Source organism: Rhipicephalus microplus, chromosome 2, assembly GCF_043290135.1.
Source record: "Rhipicephalus microplus isolate Deutch F79 chromosome 2, USDA_Rmic, whole genome shotgun sequence".
Taxonomy (NCBI): Eukaryota; Metazoa; Arthropoda; class Arachnida; order Ixodida; family Ixodidae; genus Rhipicephalus; species Rhipicephalus microplus.
The window spans coordinates 131,168,287-131,188,281 of record NC_134701.1 but is presented as its reverse complement, the minus strand read 5'-3'; the positions used below and the strand labels follow the sequence as shown (position 1 = coordinate 131,188,281).

Below are 19,995 nucleotides of genomic sequence, written 5' to 3'. Positions count from 1 at the left end.
AAATGTGCCAACCAAATGCGAACCACTAAAACGTGATTTTATTTCAAAATAGGCCTTCCTTGACACAAACATCACACTACGAGGTTTATGGACCGCTATTTCAATAATCAACGTAAACTTAACAGTTGCCTTTATTGTCCCTTTAGTTGCCTTTAGTTTCCCTTTAACAATGCGCCCCTAAAGCAACTATTTTAAGGTGGCAGAGATGCTATCAATGTTGAAACGAAACACCCAAAGCTCACAGTGCCGTGACCGGTGCATCTCAGGATAACCGTCGGACCTGTAGGCTCATTACACCACTTCTGTTGCTCCACCTGGGTCGGTGCCTTCCTTGGGATGCTCTGAAGCATCAGATGAAGCTAAAGAGAGAGCGAAACAATTCTCGAGTTTTCATGCCAGAACTATATAGCACACAGTACGTCTCCGCACACTGAAATCCATTAAATGAAATGGCTACGTATGTGGAACAACTGTCTCCGATTTGATTGGTTCAGTACTTGTACACAGCACCCCAGTTCTTGGCTCAGTAAATCATACTCCTGTTAAATGAAACATACTTCCCAGGTCGCTTCAGGTTTCTCTTAACCAGCCTGTTGATTGTATTATGGGGCACACAGTAGTGAAAAACTCTGGTAAAACTCGTTCTTTGCCTAGTATGTTCGAAACTCTCGAAATTAAAAGGTAGCACAAAAAAGGCAAATTCACACGCTTCTTAGTGCATGCACCCATAATCTTGGTGTTTCTGTTTCCTATCTGTTCAGTAGTCCTACCCACGAATAAAGCAATGCAAGTTTGCGCTTGTCCTGTACCCTTGCTTGCGACCTTTTTTTTTTTTTTGCGCAACCTTTTCATTTCAAGCATGAAGAACCCAGAGTGTTTCTGCATTTCTGCAGATTTTTCTGCATTTTGTCCCACTGAAATGTGGCTGCCCCTAAATATTTATGTACAGTAGACTCCCACTGAACGTAAACTAAAGGGCCCAGCAAAATGTCTTCTGTTTATGGGGAGGTTCTTTTAGAATATTTCCATTTACTGAGTCTAGTGCACAAGCAAAACTGCATAAAGATCGGCTTCAAACAAAGGATATGCAGTCATTTGTCAAGCAGAACACATTTTTATAAGAATGCTATTACAAGAATTTGTATAAATGGCCTGTTCTGACATTAATCCTAACCTAAACAGCAAAGCCATACCTTGATCCCCCAGCAGAGGCCGAGATCCATACAGACACCACTGGAGAAATTTACGAGGGTCCACATCTGCATAAATGTTCAGGCCAAAGCTTTCACTTTATTTCTTGAAATGAGCCACATGCAGATGCGTCTGGTAGGTCTAGCCACTCTACTGCAGCCCAAGTTTTCAGGAACTATTGCACCGTGCACTCGTAAGCAATGTTTTGAAGACGAGTGACACCACACACTCATTTGACCTAAAGCAGGCACATGCCAGCTATGACCTAGAGGTACAGCCTGTGAGAGCATATTCAACCCAAGCATTGTACTGAAGCACTTTCTCATTGTAAAGTAGTGCAAAAAAAAAAAGAACTGCCATAAAATTCTAAGCAACTGCCCCCCCCCCCCCCCCAAACTTCGCGGGCAATTTAAAACATTCGCACCTATCCGGGAAAGCACCCCCCCTCCCCCGAATTCAATACAATCCAATCTAACTCTGCTTTCCACTGCAGCCCGATTGCTCTGCGCCGTTTGTTGCTTTGTGTTTGTGGTGAGAGGTCACATGTGCTTATGCATTCCTACACAGTGGTTAAGAAAATGGAGGTTATTCAATGGCACCGAGAAAATTGAAAGAGCGTGCACCAGACGTATAGTCATTTCAAGCTCTACCGGAAGCGGATATGGAAATAGAAGAATTTCGATAATCTGCTGCAACTAAACTACGGGAAAGCAAAACTTTCATGTAAGTTCAGTAACCGTGCACCAGTGTTCGTGTTCAGCAAACCAAGGATGATGCGCTCTGCGAGTACGTTGAGCACGAAAGAAGTGCAGGACATACCGTCAGCAACCGGATTAATTCCGAAGAGACCGTCAAATTCGCCAACAGCATTTAGTTGGGACAGTCATAGCCTTCAGCCATTACATAAATCGCCAGAAACAGTGGTTCGGCGTTGCAATGCGCCACGCTAGGTATAAGAGCCAGAAGACGCCCAAGAAACTTTCGGAGGCAGCAAGTGCCTTTCGATCTTCCACGAACTCGCTGCGATGGCGCAATGGCTACACCTTATATAACATGGCCAACATGGATCAGACGATGGTGTAAATCGACAACCCCGCCAACAAAACCAACAATGTGGTGGGTGAAAGCACCATACGGATTGTGACCACTGGATGCACCCGGCGAGGCTTCACAACTTGCCTGGCTGCTTGCGCCACTGGTCACAAGCTCCTGGCATTCATTATCTTCAAGGAGCAAAGCAGAAGAATTCCAGCCAGGGCCTTTGCGAGCCTTCGTATACTAGGTGAGAATAATTTTATTTCTTCGATGGGGGCGAGGGGTCAAATTGTCGCCCAGTTCGTTCTATCACAAGGCTGACTTTTTTTTCTCATTCGTAGCAAATGTTCATCTCACTGCCACGGAGAATGGCTGGATAACATGAAAGAAAATGCAAGAACGGCTGTAGAGAGTCGAGGCCAAACGTCTACAATGTGAAAGGCTTACTAGTGTTGAACCAGGTGCCCATCCACAAGACAAGCCACCGGAAATGCCTTCGAGGAGTACGACACCGACTTGCTTTACGTGCCTGCGGAGTGCACAAGCATCCGCAGCCTGCTGACGTCATTGGAATAAGCCGTTCAAGTCCACCTTGCAGCATTTGTGGGAGCAGTATAAGCACGAAGAAGCACGAACACCAAAGGAAACTTGAAGAAACTGTCGCGGCAACATGTGCTCAATTTTGTTGCCAAGGCGTGGGCCACTGACTGTACCTCAGAAGACAGTGGCTTGGTCCTTTAAGGGATGCGGCATTAGTTAGTAATGCGCTCAGTGGCTTAGAGAGCGGCGACCTGCACAGAGGACAGGCTGATGTTCAAGCTGTGGTGCCAAAGACTGCGACGGAAACTATTAAGAGCTACAACAAATCCCGGGCCTAAATAAAGTTCTCTGTAATAAAACTTTAATCCATGCGCACTGCGCTTTTTTTGTGTTTGTGGGGGTGGGGGGGGGCACAAAAATTTTTGACGGGCGCTTTTACGGTAATTTAAATTCAGTGTTGTGATCTCGAAGCTTTGACTTGTGTCTGTTTCAGTGATGCTGATTTGAACTTCCTCATGAATTATCATAGCTAAGATGCAGAAAGAGAGGTTCGTTCAGTTTTTGTAACAGTAGAAGTTGAGGCTATGGAAAGGCTACAGTCGAGGACTTGGCCAAGCATTCAAGGCTTCAGAGTTTATAGCATGCAGAGAAGCCAGTGAGCTGCTAACCTTTACCATTTTAACATATGGTGTAGCAGCGCAACTTCGACGGGGACACAGAGGATAAGAAAACACGACACTCGCTACACTCGCAACTAATTTTAATTCAGAAGCAACACTTCATATCTAACCCTTCATATATGATATATAACATAACTTATATATATTATATATAACATTTCATATATGATGTATATAACACTTCATACACGACATATAACATCATATATTTAGAACATAAGCGATTATTGGCAACCAACATTTATTCTCACATAAAGCCATACTGTTCCCAGTGTAGCTGCTCGCCACTGTTCAGTGATACAACCGTAGCCTTCCGTCATGGGAACCAACTCTAACTAGAGAAATTGTCGAACCTTCCACATTAATAAAAGAAAAGATGGCTGCATTAGTCAGTCATCAGTGTCAAGTAACCGAGAAGCCAGCTTCCTCGAAGAAATTTAATAGAAGTTAGTGTTTAAAACATGTCATATTGTCTTTCATGGTGTTTCAAATTCTGATTAAGGCGCGCATAAATTCACACCATTCTTTTTTGTCTGATAATTACCCCCCACCCAGCACTGTTATTTCTTATATCATCCAAAAGTGTCTAAGCATAACTGACGTATGCTATCGCTTTATGTTCATATGTACATGGGTATCTTTCTTTTCTTTTTATTTAAAACCATTTCAGGCACGTGTAAATCAACGCCAATGTTTTTAATGATACGGTAAACTCTCGGTATATCGAACTTCAGGGGATCGTAGTAATTTGTTCATTATTTTGAAAGGTCCTTATAGTGAAAGCCCAAAAATTCATGATAAATACTTATTTTCCACCGATCAAAACTACTTACCTTTACAACGGCAGGTCCATGAACTCATTTTTCAGGAGGAAAAACGAATGCATAAGTGAACATTAAAAAATGCAAGTTTACTTAAAGAAGTCTGTGATTTTTCGCTCTATCTTTTTTTGATGCGTGCACTCCAAAGTATTTGGCCACAACAGCGTGCTTTTTGCCTTCCAGTTGCCGAAAAATATCCACTTCCTCGGTTAGCAAAAACTGCTTCCGCTTATTCGTCGCAAGCAGAGATGAACTTATTGTAGTGGCATCGAAGCGTGAACGCCAACTTGCTTTGCGGACACGATAATCACCGAAAAGAGATAGACACGACTGACAAGGCCTCCTAGAGCACATGTAGAAGTGGCAAAAATAAAAGCCGAAGCGTCGCGGCTGTCATCGCCTCTTCCGAAGAAAAGAAAGAGCCAAGAAAGAAAATTCCTCGCGTTTTATTTTCTGCTCCCTCGGTGTCTCAGGTTTTCCGCGCCCATGCTTCCTGCTCCATAACCCCCACTCTGCCTCGCTGACCTTGCCCTCCCGTGTTGCCCACGCCCCTGCACTTGTAAACATGCAGCGTTGGCGTTCTAACAAAAATTGAAAGAAAATTCACTTAAAAAAACAGCGCCAATAACGAGGGACAAGAGAAAGAAGGAGACAGACAGTGGCACTGACTTACAACAAGATTTATTTGCTAGAACCGCACAATATATATAATATAAAAACGAAAAAAAATTGTTCTTTCGTTTTTTTTTTTTCATACTTCACATCGTCATGCATCATCCAAGAAGCAAGGTGTGATGAGTGAAGAAAACGATGACAACGACGGAAGTGCGGGGCAAGGCGCGTGCGATTTCGAGCTAACTGTACGCGTGAGGTCAGCCAATCAGCTGACGACCTGTGGTGGCCCATAGAGGTGGCGTGCCACGATTGGGCCATGAGTGACCATTACGTGGCGGTTGGCTTTGTGGCTGGGGTCGAGCGGAAGCAGCGGCAGACAGAAGACAGCGGGCCGAATGTCGGACGCAGGCGATCCAGGTTCCGGCCAGGGAACGCGGCCATCCAAGCTGCTGCCGTCCAACCACCAGCTGGGGCGGCATCGCCGGCACGAGTACTGCATCTCGGGGCGCGGCCTGGCCTGCTGTTCTCTTTTTTGCCGAGGGCATCGCGGATCTCGGCGAGGCGTCTCCGTGGTCAGACGTTCAGCCCAGCAACGTACGTGGCCTGGCTAATGGTCACGGTTGCGCCGAGCATCGCGTCTCGACGCAAGCTGGTCGCTCGACGGGCTGGCCATTTACACGCATGGAGCATCGAGTCTCCAATGCGGGTTGACTGCTTCGTAGTCGTACCCACGCCCCCACTCCGCCAAGTGTCACCGTCACCATAGCATCGCACATCGAGACGCAACCCGCTCCCGATCGCCTGTCACCGCCTCCTGCCCTGCACCTCGGCGTTCGTTGGGGCCTGCATCTCATTGTGAGGTTTTGGAACTCTGCGCCTTGAACTCGCATTCATTTGTTTTATCGTTCGATCAGACAGTTTTGTTACTTATTCGGCTTCACGGTTTTTCTGGTTCTGTGTTCTATGTTTTTCCTTCGTGCTCTGTCATAAACGTAGTGTGTGTTGTTACCGCGTCCTCTCAAAGTCCATTTCTCCTAACACGGCACGGAAAACAAGAGTGACGAACCTTAGCCCCGAAATGGAATAAATTTTCATTACACAAGGCGTCCGTTCGCTGTGTCCTCTGCTTGCGTACCGCTCCAGTGGTCGCGATAGATTTTAGAACAAGTTCGTGAGGTGTTGTTAGTGTAACGCGAAACTAAATTAGCACTCGTTATTTTGAAAAGTTCGGTATTCTGAAGTACATAGTAGTGAAATAATTTTACATTGAAACTATTAGTAGTCGGCGCGGGATTTTTTAAAAATTTCGTGAATGTGGTGTTTGTTCTACCGAGATTTTACTGTACTCAGCGCGGTTTTCGTTATACAGTCGCCGACCGCTTTTTCGGACCTGGTAGGAACAAAAAAGTCCGAAAAATTGAACTGTCCGAAAAATCCATTTTTGTCAGAAATATAAACTTTTATTGCATCAGGCAGGCTTTAAAAAGTTTTTGATTCTGCCTTGCCTCATACTATGCTTGGCAGCAATTTGGTTCACCCGTATTTGCGCCAAGATGACATCGTCCGCAGTGGCGATCTCCGCTGCCGACAGCTGCGGGCGATCGTAATCATCATCCGAACCGCTCTCCAGCTGCGGCACAACCTGGCAAAGAATTTCTTCGTCTGTGGGCTCCGCGCACGAAATTGTCATCGTCTGCACGAGCGAAGTCTTTAAATAGGGAGTTTTAGAATAACATTTGCAGGTGCTGCGGGTATAGCGGACGCGTTACGAGTTCTATAATAGCGTTTGCTCCCCCTAGGGAAAGGTCTAGAGACGTTTGCCCCGACCGCAAACTACACACAACACTTCGCGTTCCCTCGCAGGCCGCGATTGCCGCACGCTATTTCGAATTTTCTGCGGGCAGGCCGCGAACGGCGACTCGCGTTGCGAAGCATGTGCAGTGGCAGCGACCGCACCGCAAGGGCTCGAGGTGCGCTATTTTAAAACTCCCTAATGTCATTGTGGCAGGCACATTCACTCCACTACTGCGCAGCTCCGCCTCCTCCCTGTATGGTGCGATGACGACAGTGCTGACCACTACGGCTGACCGATGACTAGAAAATGGTCCCGTGCTGCGTTTTCTGAAGCAGAGTCTCCGAAACTTGAAATATAAACGTTTACTTTACAATCTTGGAGGCAGGAAAGCCATCTTAAAATTAAGCCACTAAGCTTAGTCAAGCCGGCAGAGAATCCAACATGGCGGCATCCACACAGGTTCGTGGCGCGGCTCAAAACAAGCGATTTAGTTCCAAAAAGCAAACTTTAGGGGGCGAATTCGTCCGAAAAATCAGACGAAAAAATGCGTTAGCCCTAGGAAAACCCTGACGGCGCACTTTTGAAGTCCAAAATATCCAACAAGTCTGAATTTCTGGAGTCCGAAAAATCGGTCGGCGACTGTATCATATAAACGTGTCTAAACGAGTCTAAGGGGAATTTCATTTACTTTGTTATATCCATTATTTCGTTATATCCCGTTACGTTATAACGAGGTGTCACAGAACGAGCGCTAAAAATGGGCGCGCCGCCAAATTCTTGCGATAACGCACGGGAGAGACGCCGGGAGGTCAAAAGAAAAAAAAAAAGAAAACAAACATCCAAGGCTCCCCGGCGCGCGCTCTACCCTCGGAAGCGTGGCTTCGCCGACGAACCTTCTCACCCCGCATCGGTGGCCGAGCAAGCTCTCGAAATTTCTAGAACGAAAGAGGCGTGGTCATGCCGAGTTGAGTCATCCGACGCGGAGGGCATTCGAACCGTCTCGCCCTCTCCCCAGCCTTCGCTGCGTATCGCGCCGACGAAATGACGAGAACCTTCTGGAATCTCGCGCGGAAGGTATTTAATCGAGCGGCCGAGACGAGAGAGCACGAGAAGACGAAAGTTAGCGCCAGGGCGCGTAGGGATTCCGCCGTGTAGTCGGCGAAGATTTTGTCGGTAGCGACAAAGCAGGAGAAGAAGAGGATTTCCACCTGATGGGTGAAGGCTCGAGCTACAGGCAAGAGCGTGTGTTTACCGCTATCGAGCGAAGACGCGTGGCAACAGCTGCGAGTGTGAAGCCGGCGTGTTTCCGGAGAAGAAGTTCGAAGCTTGGAGAGTGGCCATTTGAAAACGCGAGGTTTCCTGGAAGAGAAACTTCGGCGAGGTTTCCTGGAAGAGAAACTTCAGGGGGCAGCGGAACGACAACAACGCTGGACTTTGAGTGAGTGATTCTCGGAAGAGTATCATTCAGTCTTTAAGTGTCTTGGTTATTCAATGCATGCGACTGCATTGTAGTGTGTATTGTTGTCTGTGTCCGTTGTTTCGAGTGTGGCTGATTGTACTGTGTAGTACGTTGTTTGGTGTGTGACATATTGTATGCGACTATTCTGGAGTGTGCATTCTTGTGTATTGTTTTCGATCTGCCATTTTTGAGAATATAATTTTTGTTTTGTTTATCAACTCTCGGCTCTGACTTGTTCTTTGGGCCACAGCCGGCGTCCGCTGATGCGCCAAAAAGGACCACTTCTAAATTGTCCACGCTTTCGTGGTGCGGTTCGGGGGGCCGATACTTCGGCTCTTGGAATTAGCCCGGCGATCGCCTCTCTAATTAACGGGACCTGTGTGACACGAGGGTTGAGTGTAGTTCTTTTCTATGTCGCTAGGGATTTGGGTTATATATGAAGTGCTGCTTCTGAAATAAAATTAGTTGCGAGTTTAGCGAGTGTTGTGTTTTCTTATCCTCCGTGTCCCCGTCGAAGTTGCGCTACTACACCATATGTTAAAATGATATCTTACCAACTAGCCCAGCTCTTAACCCTACTGCTAACCTTTACAACACTCTAGCGCCCTGTGTGCTGAACCCATAATACAATATACAAAGCACACCATAGTAAAGGACTCCAGATTAATCTGACCACCTGAGGAACTTTTTACCGGAGTCTTAGTACATGAGCTTCCATGCATGGGAATTTAACTCACGCTCTCACGAAGCAAGTTGCACATACCTGGAACCAGTTCATTAACTGCGGCCACGAGCTGAACATCATCGAGCAACGACTGCGTGGCCATGTTTGTGAAGGTGATATTGTAGTAGACCACGATGCGATTGTTGAATGTAGCGTACACGAGGCAGGGTTGTGTCTCACCAGCACTCAGCGAGAGATTGCCTGTGCGTGGCGAGAGACAATGAGAGTCTTTGCAGTAACAACATATTCATTGCATACAATGCTTCATGATAAAACTGGCTGAATTATGGTTTGGCATTTTGCACAACTATTCCTCCAGCAAAGCTTTTAAGAGGCAAGTAAAGCAAAAGCAGCTGATGACATTGCACTGTTTCCACAATTTATAAACTCTGACACCTTGCACCATTCCCTATATGTGGAAACGAAAGGATGTCTTTAAACGCAGTGATGTGTGCGCACGGTTAAGGGGGGACATGGGTCTTAGGGCTCTCTCATTTATTTTTGAACCAAATGTGACAAAAGTTGGCATGCTTACTTATTTGTTCTCCCAATTCTAGAAATGTAGTTATTTTTTCTGTAGCTTCTATAGCTTTCTGTAGTTAATTAAATAATCAAGATAACAATTTCTATTGTTCTTACCACAATAGAAAAATAACTGCCTGTTAAAAATTTATAAATGACATAGGGATTGAAAGTAGAAAGCATAAGACATACAACATAGGAAGCACTTTTTTGATTGGGTCATTATTTCTTACTTTACAGTACACTAAACTTCAAAGCTCTAAATGTGGCCATTGTGTGGTCACACAAAACACTAGCTTTAAAAACTTGCATCAAAAGAAACCGAAATCTGCTTCCTATGTTGTGTGCTCCAAACCTATACCTTCAGGCTGCAAAAAAAAAATATTCTGCTATCTGTAATAGTTTCCGATATATTGCACTAATTTTCATGCAGAGTGTACAAAATCGCCATTTTGAGAAAATGAAGAAAACAGAATTCTAACATTTTAACTGTAAAAATGTATGTACTTAGAATTACATAGCCATTGACATATATATATGAATGCTAGAAAGCCATGGAGTTAAACGCTGCAAGCTGATCGAAAATTAAACGAGTACTTCTCAAATTACAGCACAGTAAAGTTCACTGCATGTAACCAAATACAGAAATTTTTATATTAAAATAAAGAAATGAAGCTGCCCTTTAAAAATAAGCTCTCAGCATTATTCTTTTGTGCACATTTAGCTACATTGTGCAAAAACAATTACAGCTCTAGCTGTCCTAGGTCCACTTTTACCGAACAAGCAGAAGAAAGTGGTCAAAATCTGTGCTTCCAGAATAATGCTGTTAAAACTTTATTTCGCCGTCCCGAGGGGAAAATATCATGGTACACATGCTTTAGTCAGTTAACATGCACCGGGAATGTAACAGGACTGATTCATTGCACGAGCGTGTCCTTTCTTCTAGTCCTGTAGCAAGTTGTCGCCATGTGCTCGTCTGCCGCGAGGCCGATTATAAGTTCGGTGACTGTACTGACGGAGATGTGCGACAAATGTGCGTGCGTCATCCGCAATCCGTCGAATAACACGGCGATGTGTTCCGGCTTGTCCAGAATGAGTTACCCGTAAATGTCGCGAACCAAAGTTGCTCCCTCGCTCATCAATTTCGAGGCTACACGAGTGCCGAGGTGTTAGTTTTCTTTTCACGTAAGACTGCCGCATTTTCGAGTGGAAATCGCGACAACGTTGCGAACACGTCGTTAAAAGCAGTCTACCTGTTGCCAGTAGCCTCCATTGCGGGGGCGGCGAGCATGTTCACCGCGAACGGATTGACTTTCTGTTGTTCGTCGACGCGCAGCGAACTCCACTCTGATGACCCGTCGGGCAGTTCAAGGTCCTTTCGTCAGGCGGGGGGAACCGCGGCATCGGCGCGCTTAGCGATAAGACTGCGCTTCTCTTCCGTCACTACGAAGATTGACATCTCTTGTAGCCTCACTTCTGCTTTTTACTTGCCGTCCTCTAACTGATGAGGCTGCAAAACACAGCCGTTCTCAATAATGTTGTCAGCAACCAACGGGCTCGTACGTGAGTTAGGCCTACACCGGTGACTCTGTGACCGCCATTGACCGCGTCGAGCTCGTTATCTTCGTTGTCCTGAGCCATAGCAGGGCTCTTCCTGAAGTTCACAGCGAACGAACGACCGCCACACCTGCTTCACAAATCACTGTAGCACGGAACTTCTTTACTGCCGCAGGCAAAATGGCGCATGTCTGTGCGCGTCACAATGTTGAAGCAGACGCCGGAAGCGCCCCTTGGGCAATCGGATGCCTAGGTTTTCTCACGTGCCCCAAGCAGCCAATTGAATCGCGCACTAGGGCTTCCCGATGACGCGTTTTTGCTAAAAAAGCTAATGAGCAAGGCAAGCCAGCGGTGGCGGGAAATTGCAGATGAACGACCCTTCCAAACGAGACCAAGATGAACACGATAGCTCGTGTGTAACGGCAACAGTTCGGCGCGAAAAAAGCGCGATTTTAGCGTCAATATTGCCTCGCATTCATCTCACAGGGATGTTATAAATTGATTTTGCACAAGAAATAATGACTCGAAAAGCTAGAAACTTCTCAGATAGGTGCAAAAATAGGCACAGATTCCGAAAATTCCAGCTTCAAAAAGTCGATTTTTATGCGATTTTTGGCACATTCTAAACCCATGTCCCCCATTAAATGTGCAAAGTAAGCCTATCCAGCAAATAATTCTCGTACACTCCATCCATCTTGAGCGACAAAAGCAAAACGATTTTCTAAGCAAGAAAAGTAGCCGGGCTCCTTTTCTGGTAACAATTAAACAACGAAACCAGTGAATTTTAACATCATGTACGGAAGGTATATCTACTTATTGATAAGATAAAAATAGTGCTGCTATTGAACCAATACTGCTCTGTTCAGCTATGTCAGGCCTATGTAAAATTACCAAACAAGTTAAGATTATCGGGTGAAGCCTAATCACAGGACTAAAATAAAGGAGCTATGAAAAAGCACAGGCCGAAACTTTCAATTCGGATCTTTTTGAAAAAAATGAAAGAAACTTAATCAACCATAGTGAAATTAACCGAAGTTGACTACTTTACTTTTACCAGCTCTTTAATGCCAACTCTTGTTTGTTTTCAGGCAATTCAGTTGTTACAATCACTGGTCATTACGAAATTTTTGTACCACTCGAACACTAATGAATAGATTCAACTGTATGACACAGTTTCTCAGTGAACTTAGTTGCAGCAAGGTTCAACTGAATACAGTGACAGTAAGCGTTCAATGTGATGCAGCTCACATGCTCTATGCTCAACAGGCAATGCAGGTTAATTATATGCTAGATCAGGAAAGACACTCACCTGCCGTGAATGTGCACACTGCCTCGTCAAACTGGAAACGCACCGATTGCCGTTCTTCGTTGACAATGTATGTCTGGCCATCCCACGCACACGCTATAACCTCTTCACGGCCATCACACTGGAAATAACAGAGTCTGTGACTGCAACAATGAAAGCGCTTTTATGCCAGAGAGGCAGATTTAAAGGGGGATGCAGCTTTGGGATCGTGAAAAATGGCAAAAATATAATTTTCTTTGAAAATCAAGTCCTCAGTTTATGGAACCATTTTCAAACTGATTCCAAAATAAAAATCAAGCAGGAAGTGCTTCAAAAAATTTGCTTCGCCACCTGGGTGGCGAATATTATTCTAGAGATTGCAAGAAAACAGCGAATATAAAAAAAAATTATAGCTTCGCGATGGCTGGGCTGGGAGCCAGCTTCTTGTGCTCATCAGAAAGAGCATTTCTCTGCGTTCAAATTCCCTGCTTCAGTTGGCTCCTCCAATCAGAAAGAACTGTGCAAAAAGCAAATACTTTAGGAACGTTATGAGGTCCCTGATTGCCCGCGTAAGCCATGTTGCCCCGCTTGCCTCGCCATTGGCCCAATGCTCGCTCTGGGAGATCGTCGTCAGCTGTTTGTGCGTCCCTAGTACACAGCTGTCGAAAATCGCTCCTTCGTGACATGTTCACGGCTCTACAATCACTTAGGATATAATTATGCTTTAGTTAGGAGCTGCAAGCGCATGCTCAATCCGATTACTATGGTGCACCGCGTTCGTAGACCACGCACCGCACAATCAAAGTCGTCCTTAGGCCTACCTCTGCTGACAGCGAGGCGAACCGCGAATTTTGCGGCCAAGAATAACGCGCTAGCACAGTTGTGGCAACGTGCATCTTCGCAAGCAATGAAGCACATTGCTCGCTGGCTCCTCGGAACCGTGCATGGGCATTTTGTGTATCGGCAGCAGAGCCCGCAGTCAAGCCGGTAAGACCCCCCCCCCCCCATGCCAAAGGATTGCTCGGAACAGCGGCTAGCAGTTTCGCGCATTGGCGAATGTGATACAAAGCGCACTGCACGCTGATTTTTGTCACCATCGCCCCTCCTTCATACAGAGAACCTGGTTTGAAATCCCTACTTTTTTGTATCCCAGACAAGCCAAACCCCACAATTTTTAGGTGCTTTAAAGACGTAAAGAGAATGATATTGACTGATATGTGGGGTTTAACGTACCGAAACTACCATATGACTATGAGAGACGCTGTAGTGGAGAGCTCCGAAAATTTCGACCACCTGGGGTTCTTTAACATGCACCCAAATCTGACCACACTGGCCTAGGGCATTTTCACCTCCATCGAAAATGCAGCTGCTGCAACCGGGATTCGATCACGCGACCTTTTATTTATTTCAGATATTTATTTCTATACAGGAAACCCAATCTTCAGCACTTTGATGCATTTTGAGAACCTGAAAATACGTCGACGAAGTCTAAAACACGCGTTGGCACCACCAGATACTGCCGCTGTTCAGCAAGCATGGGTGCCGCCATTGCTCGATAGTGATGGCAATGAGAACGCCCTGCTCATAGAGGACGGCCCTGCTTTTGCCACTGGCTTGTTTTCAAGCCACAGACGATCCAAAGCTGAAGATCAGTCATGGTGTCCTTCCCGCAGCTGCTGCGTGCAACTGCGGAGTGATGCCTTTTCGGATTACAATGCTTATCTTTTTATTCGCGCTTGGCCACTGTGGTACCTAATAAGAGCGGCTGTTCGTCCGCATTATCAACCAAATCAGCCAGCCGCAAGGTTTGGACAACAAGAATGGCATAGAATAAGGCAAAAGTCACCGCTCCACGATACCATTCCCCCATCTCGGCACTGTCGAATACATTTGATGGCGGACGGCTGCAGGTGTTAACGTGTTAATGCAACTGTTTGGTACGTTTACGAATGCGGTTGTAGGCGTTACTTCAGCAGTTTTCACCATGGCCTCGCTATGCATGACTGAATTGCGTCCTGACGCTGCTGGTAAAGAATAGGAAGCAGTGGACACTTTTTAATTTCAAGAAGGAACGTACCTTTGTTTAGCTAGCTCAGATCAGCTATATTTTTTTCTATTTCACAACAACAAAATTCTCGCTCTCACGAAATGTTTTCCTCACCATGTCAGTTTCGTTGTAGCGGAGTTCGACTGTATATCACAGGGGAGGTTTACAAATGATCTTGAGTGAAGCAGGGAATGTAGTATATATCTGCCCACTTAGCATCTTGAATAAGCTGCTCGCCCCGCCACGGTGGTCTAGTGGCTAAGGTACTCGGCTGTTGACCCGCAGGTCGTGGGATCATCCACGGCTGTGGCGGCTGCATTTCCGATGGAGGCGGAAATGTTGTAGGCCCGTGTACTCAGATTTGGGTGCACGTTAAAGAACCCCAGGTGGTCAAAATTTTTGGAGCCCTCCACTCTCATAATCTCATAATCATCTCTCATAGTCTCTCATAATCAAATAGTGGTTTTGGGACGTTACACCCCACAAATCAATCAATGAATAAGCTGCTCGAATTCCTATTCCCATGTCTTGGACATAACAGCCTGTTATTTGGGAGAAAGAGATAGACTGTCATGATGGGGACCACTCTTCTTTAGTATCAGATAAATATGATTCAAAATCTATGAAGGCTATGTATAGTGGTTGGTTATATTCTGAGCATTTCTCTATTACCTGATTGATAGTATGAATGTGGTTGATTGTTGAGGAGCCTGTTCGAAATCCTGCTTGTTCCTTTCATTGATTGAATTCTAATGTTTTCTTTACTGTGTTAGCAATTACCTTTGTAAATAGCTTCTATATTACAGAGAGCAAGCTAATCGACCTGTAATTCTTCAAGTCCTTGTCATCTCCTTTCTTATGTATTAAGATGATGTTAGTGCTCTTCCAAGACTCTGGTACTCTTCCCGTGAGGAGACACTTCGTAAACAGGGTGGCTAGTTTTTCTAACACAATCTGTCCTCCATCTTTCAGCAGATCTGATGTTACCTGATCCTCACCAACAGCTTTGCCTCTTTGTATGCTCTCCAAAGCTTTTCTGACTTCTCCTATCATTACTGGTGGGGTGTCATCTGGGTTACTGCTAGTTCTTATAGTATTAAAGTCGTGGTTGTCCCGGCTACTGTACAGATCTCTGTAAAACTCCTCCGCTATTATAACTATCCTATCCATATTGGTAGTTATTTTGCGTTCTTTGTCCCTTAGTGCATACATCCGATTTTTGGCTATCCCAAGTTTCCTCTTCACTGCTTTGACGCTTCCTCCGTTTTTCAGAGCGCGTTCAATTCTCTCCATGTTATACCTTCTTACATCGGATACCTTAGGCCTATTATTCAGATTCGAAAGCTCTGCCAGTTCTATTTTGTCTGTTGTACTTGAGACTTTCACGATTTGATGCTTCTTAACTCTTTCCTTACCACGCCACTAGGCATCGTTCACCGGTGATCGACGATTTCACGCCCCTATTTTTCAACAAACACCGTGCGTAAGGACTTGCAGCGCTATCTAGGCGATTGTACACACACTAGAATTTCTGTTTCTGTACGGTTTGCATTTTTACCGCGTGGCGGTGATTTTTAAAGGGCGCGCCCATGCAAAGGTTAAAACGCACGTGATCCGCGTGATGGCGTCAACATCCGAAACCACGCGCGCTCGGAAGAAAGAGATTTCGCTCGATGCCGACCCCTCGACGAGCGATCTTTTGGATTTCTCGAGCAGTGAGAAATCGGACAACGATGTGGTGACATCGGATTTCAGCTCCAATGAAGAAATTTTATCAGATCAGCCGGGAACGTCAGCTGTTAGTCGCGAGTAAGTTTGGTTTTCACCTTCTGTTTTGTTTATAGTGTTCTGGAGCTGGCCGACTTGCCCTGTATGTGTCCCACATATTATTATTTCTAGCGTGTCTACTTCATTTGGGCGCGATGTGCTGCCTCCAGCACAAAGACACGTGGACTTCCGACCCCAGAGGGATCCGGGCATCGACCTCGGCATGACGCTCCGCAGTAGTGCACAATTTATAGCTCGAGAAGTTCTTGAGCTATAACTTTCATTTTTTCAATCCTACTCCAATACGCTGTTTTAAATATTTTGCATCTCTCATAACTTTCCATAATTTTTTTTACTCAGAAGATATAAGTATATCATTACGACGTTTGTTGTGAACAAACCTAATTATTTGTGTTTGTCAATTTTTGTTACCTATTTAGATCTGCCAGTTCTTTCGTCAAATGTACCTTTCAAACCCTACAGTTAGTACTTGCATTTTGGTATGTAATATTTTGCTGAAAATTTTTTTTTCTTGAAAAAAAAAATCTCCCGTAGGACCAACTCAGAACTTCACTATTTCGCTATGCATCAGGCAATTTTTTTGTAACTCAAAAACAGCTTCGTCAATTTTAACAATTCTTCTAAATAATGTTGCCCTGTGATTACTAAACATTTTGTATATTTCAGAATTCCTCAGAAAAATTTTGCGTCGGAGATATCGCTTTGTCTTGTAAAAAAATTCTTGAAAATTTTATAATTTTATTGTATACGAATTTTTTGCTCCAAATAAATTTCCTTTGTTGTTTCAAAAGAAAAAGCATTCAAAAGTACGTTCATTCTTCTTTATTTTGATGTATTGCATGGCACTGTAAACCTAGTAGCAACGGCACAGAAAATTCCTAGCTGCAACATACGAAAATAGGCCAATTTTCTCGTTGTAAGGAAAGAGTTAATGAGATTCTTCGTTTCCTGGGAAAGCTTGCCAGTGTCCCGTCTACCTACCCTGCCTCCAACTTCAACTGCACACTCCGTAATGATACTCGTCAAATTATCATTATTGTATTTATGCTAAGGTTGGTTTCCTCACTAAGAGCCGAGTACCTGTTCTGAAGCGAGACTCTGAATTCCTCTCCTTTCCCTCTCAGTGCTAACTCATTGATTGGCTTCTTGCGTATCAGTTTCTGTCGTTCCTTCCTCAAGTCTAGGCGAATTAGAGACCGTACCATTCTATGGTCACTGCATCGTACCTTGCCAACCACTTCCACATCCTGCACGATGCCTGGGTGTGCACTCATTATAAAGTCTATTTCGTTCTTATTTTCGCCATTAGGGCTCCTCCATGTCCACTTGCAGTTTTCTCGTTTTTGGTAGAAGGTATTCGAAGTCCGTAAATTATTGCATTCTGCGAATTCTACTAGTAGCTCTCCTCTGGCGTTTCTAGTCCCGATGGCATAATTTCCTACTGCCTGGTCTCCAGCCTGCTTATTCCCTACCTCAGCATTAAAGTCTCCCATCAGTATAGTATACTGTGGTTTTACCTTACTCATTGCCGATTCCACGTCTTCATAGAAGCTTTCAACTGAAGCGTCATCATGGCTGGATGTAGGCGCGTAAGCCTGTACCACCATCATCTTGTATCTTTTATTCAGTTTAATTACGATACCTACTACCCTTTCATTAATGCTATAGTATTACTCTATGTTGCCAGCTATGCTTCTGTGAATTAGGAACCCCACTCCCAGTTCTCTTCTGTCAGTCAAGCCCCTATAGCAAAGGACGTGCCCATTCTGTAGCACCGTATAGGCCTCATCTGTCCTCCTAACCTCACTGAGCCCTATTATATCCCATTTAACACCCTCTAGCTCCTCGAATAGTACAGCTAGACTTCCCTCACTAGATAAGGTTCTAGCGTTAAACGTTGCCAAGTTCAGGTTCCGATAGCGGCCTGTCCGAATCCAGAGATTCTTAGTACCCTCTGCTGCGTTGCAGATCTGACCGCCGCCGTGGTCAGTTGCTTCGCAGCTGCTGGGGACTGAGGGCCGTGAGTTACTTGACGTATGTCATGCAGACACTGCAAAATCAGGGCGTCGACTAAGTATATATAAACATCCTGGATGAAATCTACAGGGGATCAACTGCTACCATAGTGCTTCATGAAGAAAGCAACAGAATACCAATCAAGAAGGGTGTAAGGCAGGGGGACACAATCTCCCCAATGCTATTTACCGCGTGCTTACAGAAGGTTTTCAGAAGCCTAGAATGGGAACATTTAGGGATAAGAGTTAATGGAGAGTACCTTAGTAACCTGCACTTCGCCGATGACATTGCATTGCTGAGTAACTCTGGGGACGAATTGCAACTCATGATTACGGAGTTAGACAAGGAGAGCAGAAAGGTGGGTTTAAAATTAATCTGCAGAAAATGAAAGTAATGTACAACAACCTCGGAAAAGAGCAGCGCTTCGAGATAGTTAATAGTTCACTTCAAGTTGTAAAAGACTATGTCTACTTAGGGCAGGTAATAACCACGGAGCCGAACCACGAGATTAAAGTAACTTGAAGAATAAGAATGGGGTGGAGCACATTTGGCAAGCACTCTCAAATTATGACAAGTAGATTGCCACTATCCCTCAAGAGGAAGGTATATAACAGCTGTATCTTGCCGGTACTTAGCTACGAAGCAGAAACCTGGAGACTTACAAAGAGGGTTCAGATTAAATTGAGGACGATGCTGCGAGCAATGGAAAGAAAAATGGTAGGTGTAACCTTAAGAGACAAGAAGAGAGCAGAGTGGATTAGGGAACAAACGGGGGTTAAGGGGTTAAGGATATCATAGCTGAAATCAAGAAGAATAAATGGACATGGGCCGGACATGTAGCGCGTAGACAGGATAACCGCTGGTCATTAAGGGTAACTAACTGGATTCCCAGAGAAGGCAAGCGGGTTAGGGGGAGACAGAAGGTTAGGTGGGCAGATGAGATTAAGAAGCTTGCGGGTATAAATTGGTAGCAGCAAGCACAGGACCGGGTTAACTGGCGGAACATGGGAGAGGCCTTTGTCCTGCAGGGGACGTAGTCAGGCTGATGATGATGATGATGAAATATGATTCAATCATCAAATGGAATCAAGAGTGATTATTATGTTAGTGGTAGCATCAATACAAAAAAGCTTGGAAATCGTAACAGTATATAGCCTAATGAGATAATATTTTACATACAGTCATGCCTATTACACCACTCCTTACAAAAAACTTTGTTTAATATTCATGCAATATGTTCTTTGTAGTCAGAAAAGGACTTCAAGAAGGGGAATGAAGGGAAACGGAGGGAAAGGGCAAAGGGGAACCAAGGCACAAATTAAAGACCACACATGCAAGAGGTTCGACAACATGCTGAAGCTGATATTCTTTTTTTTGTGTTAGGGAAGCAAGGCAGCTTGAATCTGAAAGCAGTGCATTCAAGAAACTGTTTGTTGTAAATGACTCGAAATATTATGACCACTGTGCCTTTTGATGATAGAATACTGTTGCTAGAACTTCACAACCCGTTTTCTTAATAAGATTTTTCTTGCTTCCTGGTTCGCTTGTTCGACTGATTTCCGCCATGTTGCTCAAACATGCTTCGCCATTGGCCGAACTGGTGAGGCCATGCCCGAGCCAAGTCAGCACAGCTTTGGTAGCTGGTTGCGCTCATAAACCCACTCGGTCCGGGATCAGCTGCTCGCTCTGGCTCGCACACTGGAACAGCACGACCAGAACCCTTGCTCACCACAGGGAACTGCCAAGCTCGTCCCAGCTAGTCTGGTAACACCAGCTCGGTCCATTTCGCTCCCCTCAGGCCACACGTCCTGCACAGCTCAGCACGTCAGCCACGCTGGCTTCACCCGTCCCCGTACTCCAGAGCTCACACGCTTCATGTTCTGTCGTTCTCGCGTGCACTCCGTAGTCTTTTTTGGCTCT

The 19,995-nt window shown here is 45.1% G+C and overlaps 1 protein-coding gene across 4 annotated transcripts in view; it reads right to left on the bottom strand.

Moving 5' to 3' along the window:
- Nucleotides 1–19,995, bottom strand: part of LOC119170729 (KICSTOR complex protein ITFG2) — a 123,827-nt gene that overhangs the window by 56,191 nt on the left and 47,641 nt on the right. For 3 of the 4 annotated variants that reach the window (XM_075886808.1, XM_075886809.1, XM_075886807.1), the window contains exons 11-14: nt 12,249–12,366; nt 8,900–9,061; nt 1,194–1,259; nt 243–359 (exon numbers count right to left, since the gene is read on the bottom strand). In XM_075886808.1, coding sequence (XP_075742923.1) covers nt 292–359; nt 1,194–1,259; nt 8,900–9,061; nt 12,249–12,366 — 414 coding nt within the window. In that variant the 3' untranslated portion in view covers nt 243–291. Of the gene's footprint in view, nt 1–16; nt 360–1,193; nt 1,260–8,899; nt 9,062–12,248; nt 12,367–19,995 lie in introns of those variants that run through there. The other variant, XM_037421974.2, reaches the window with a different exon arrangement.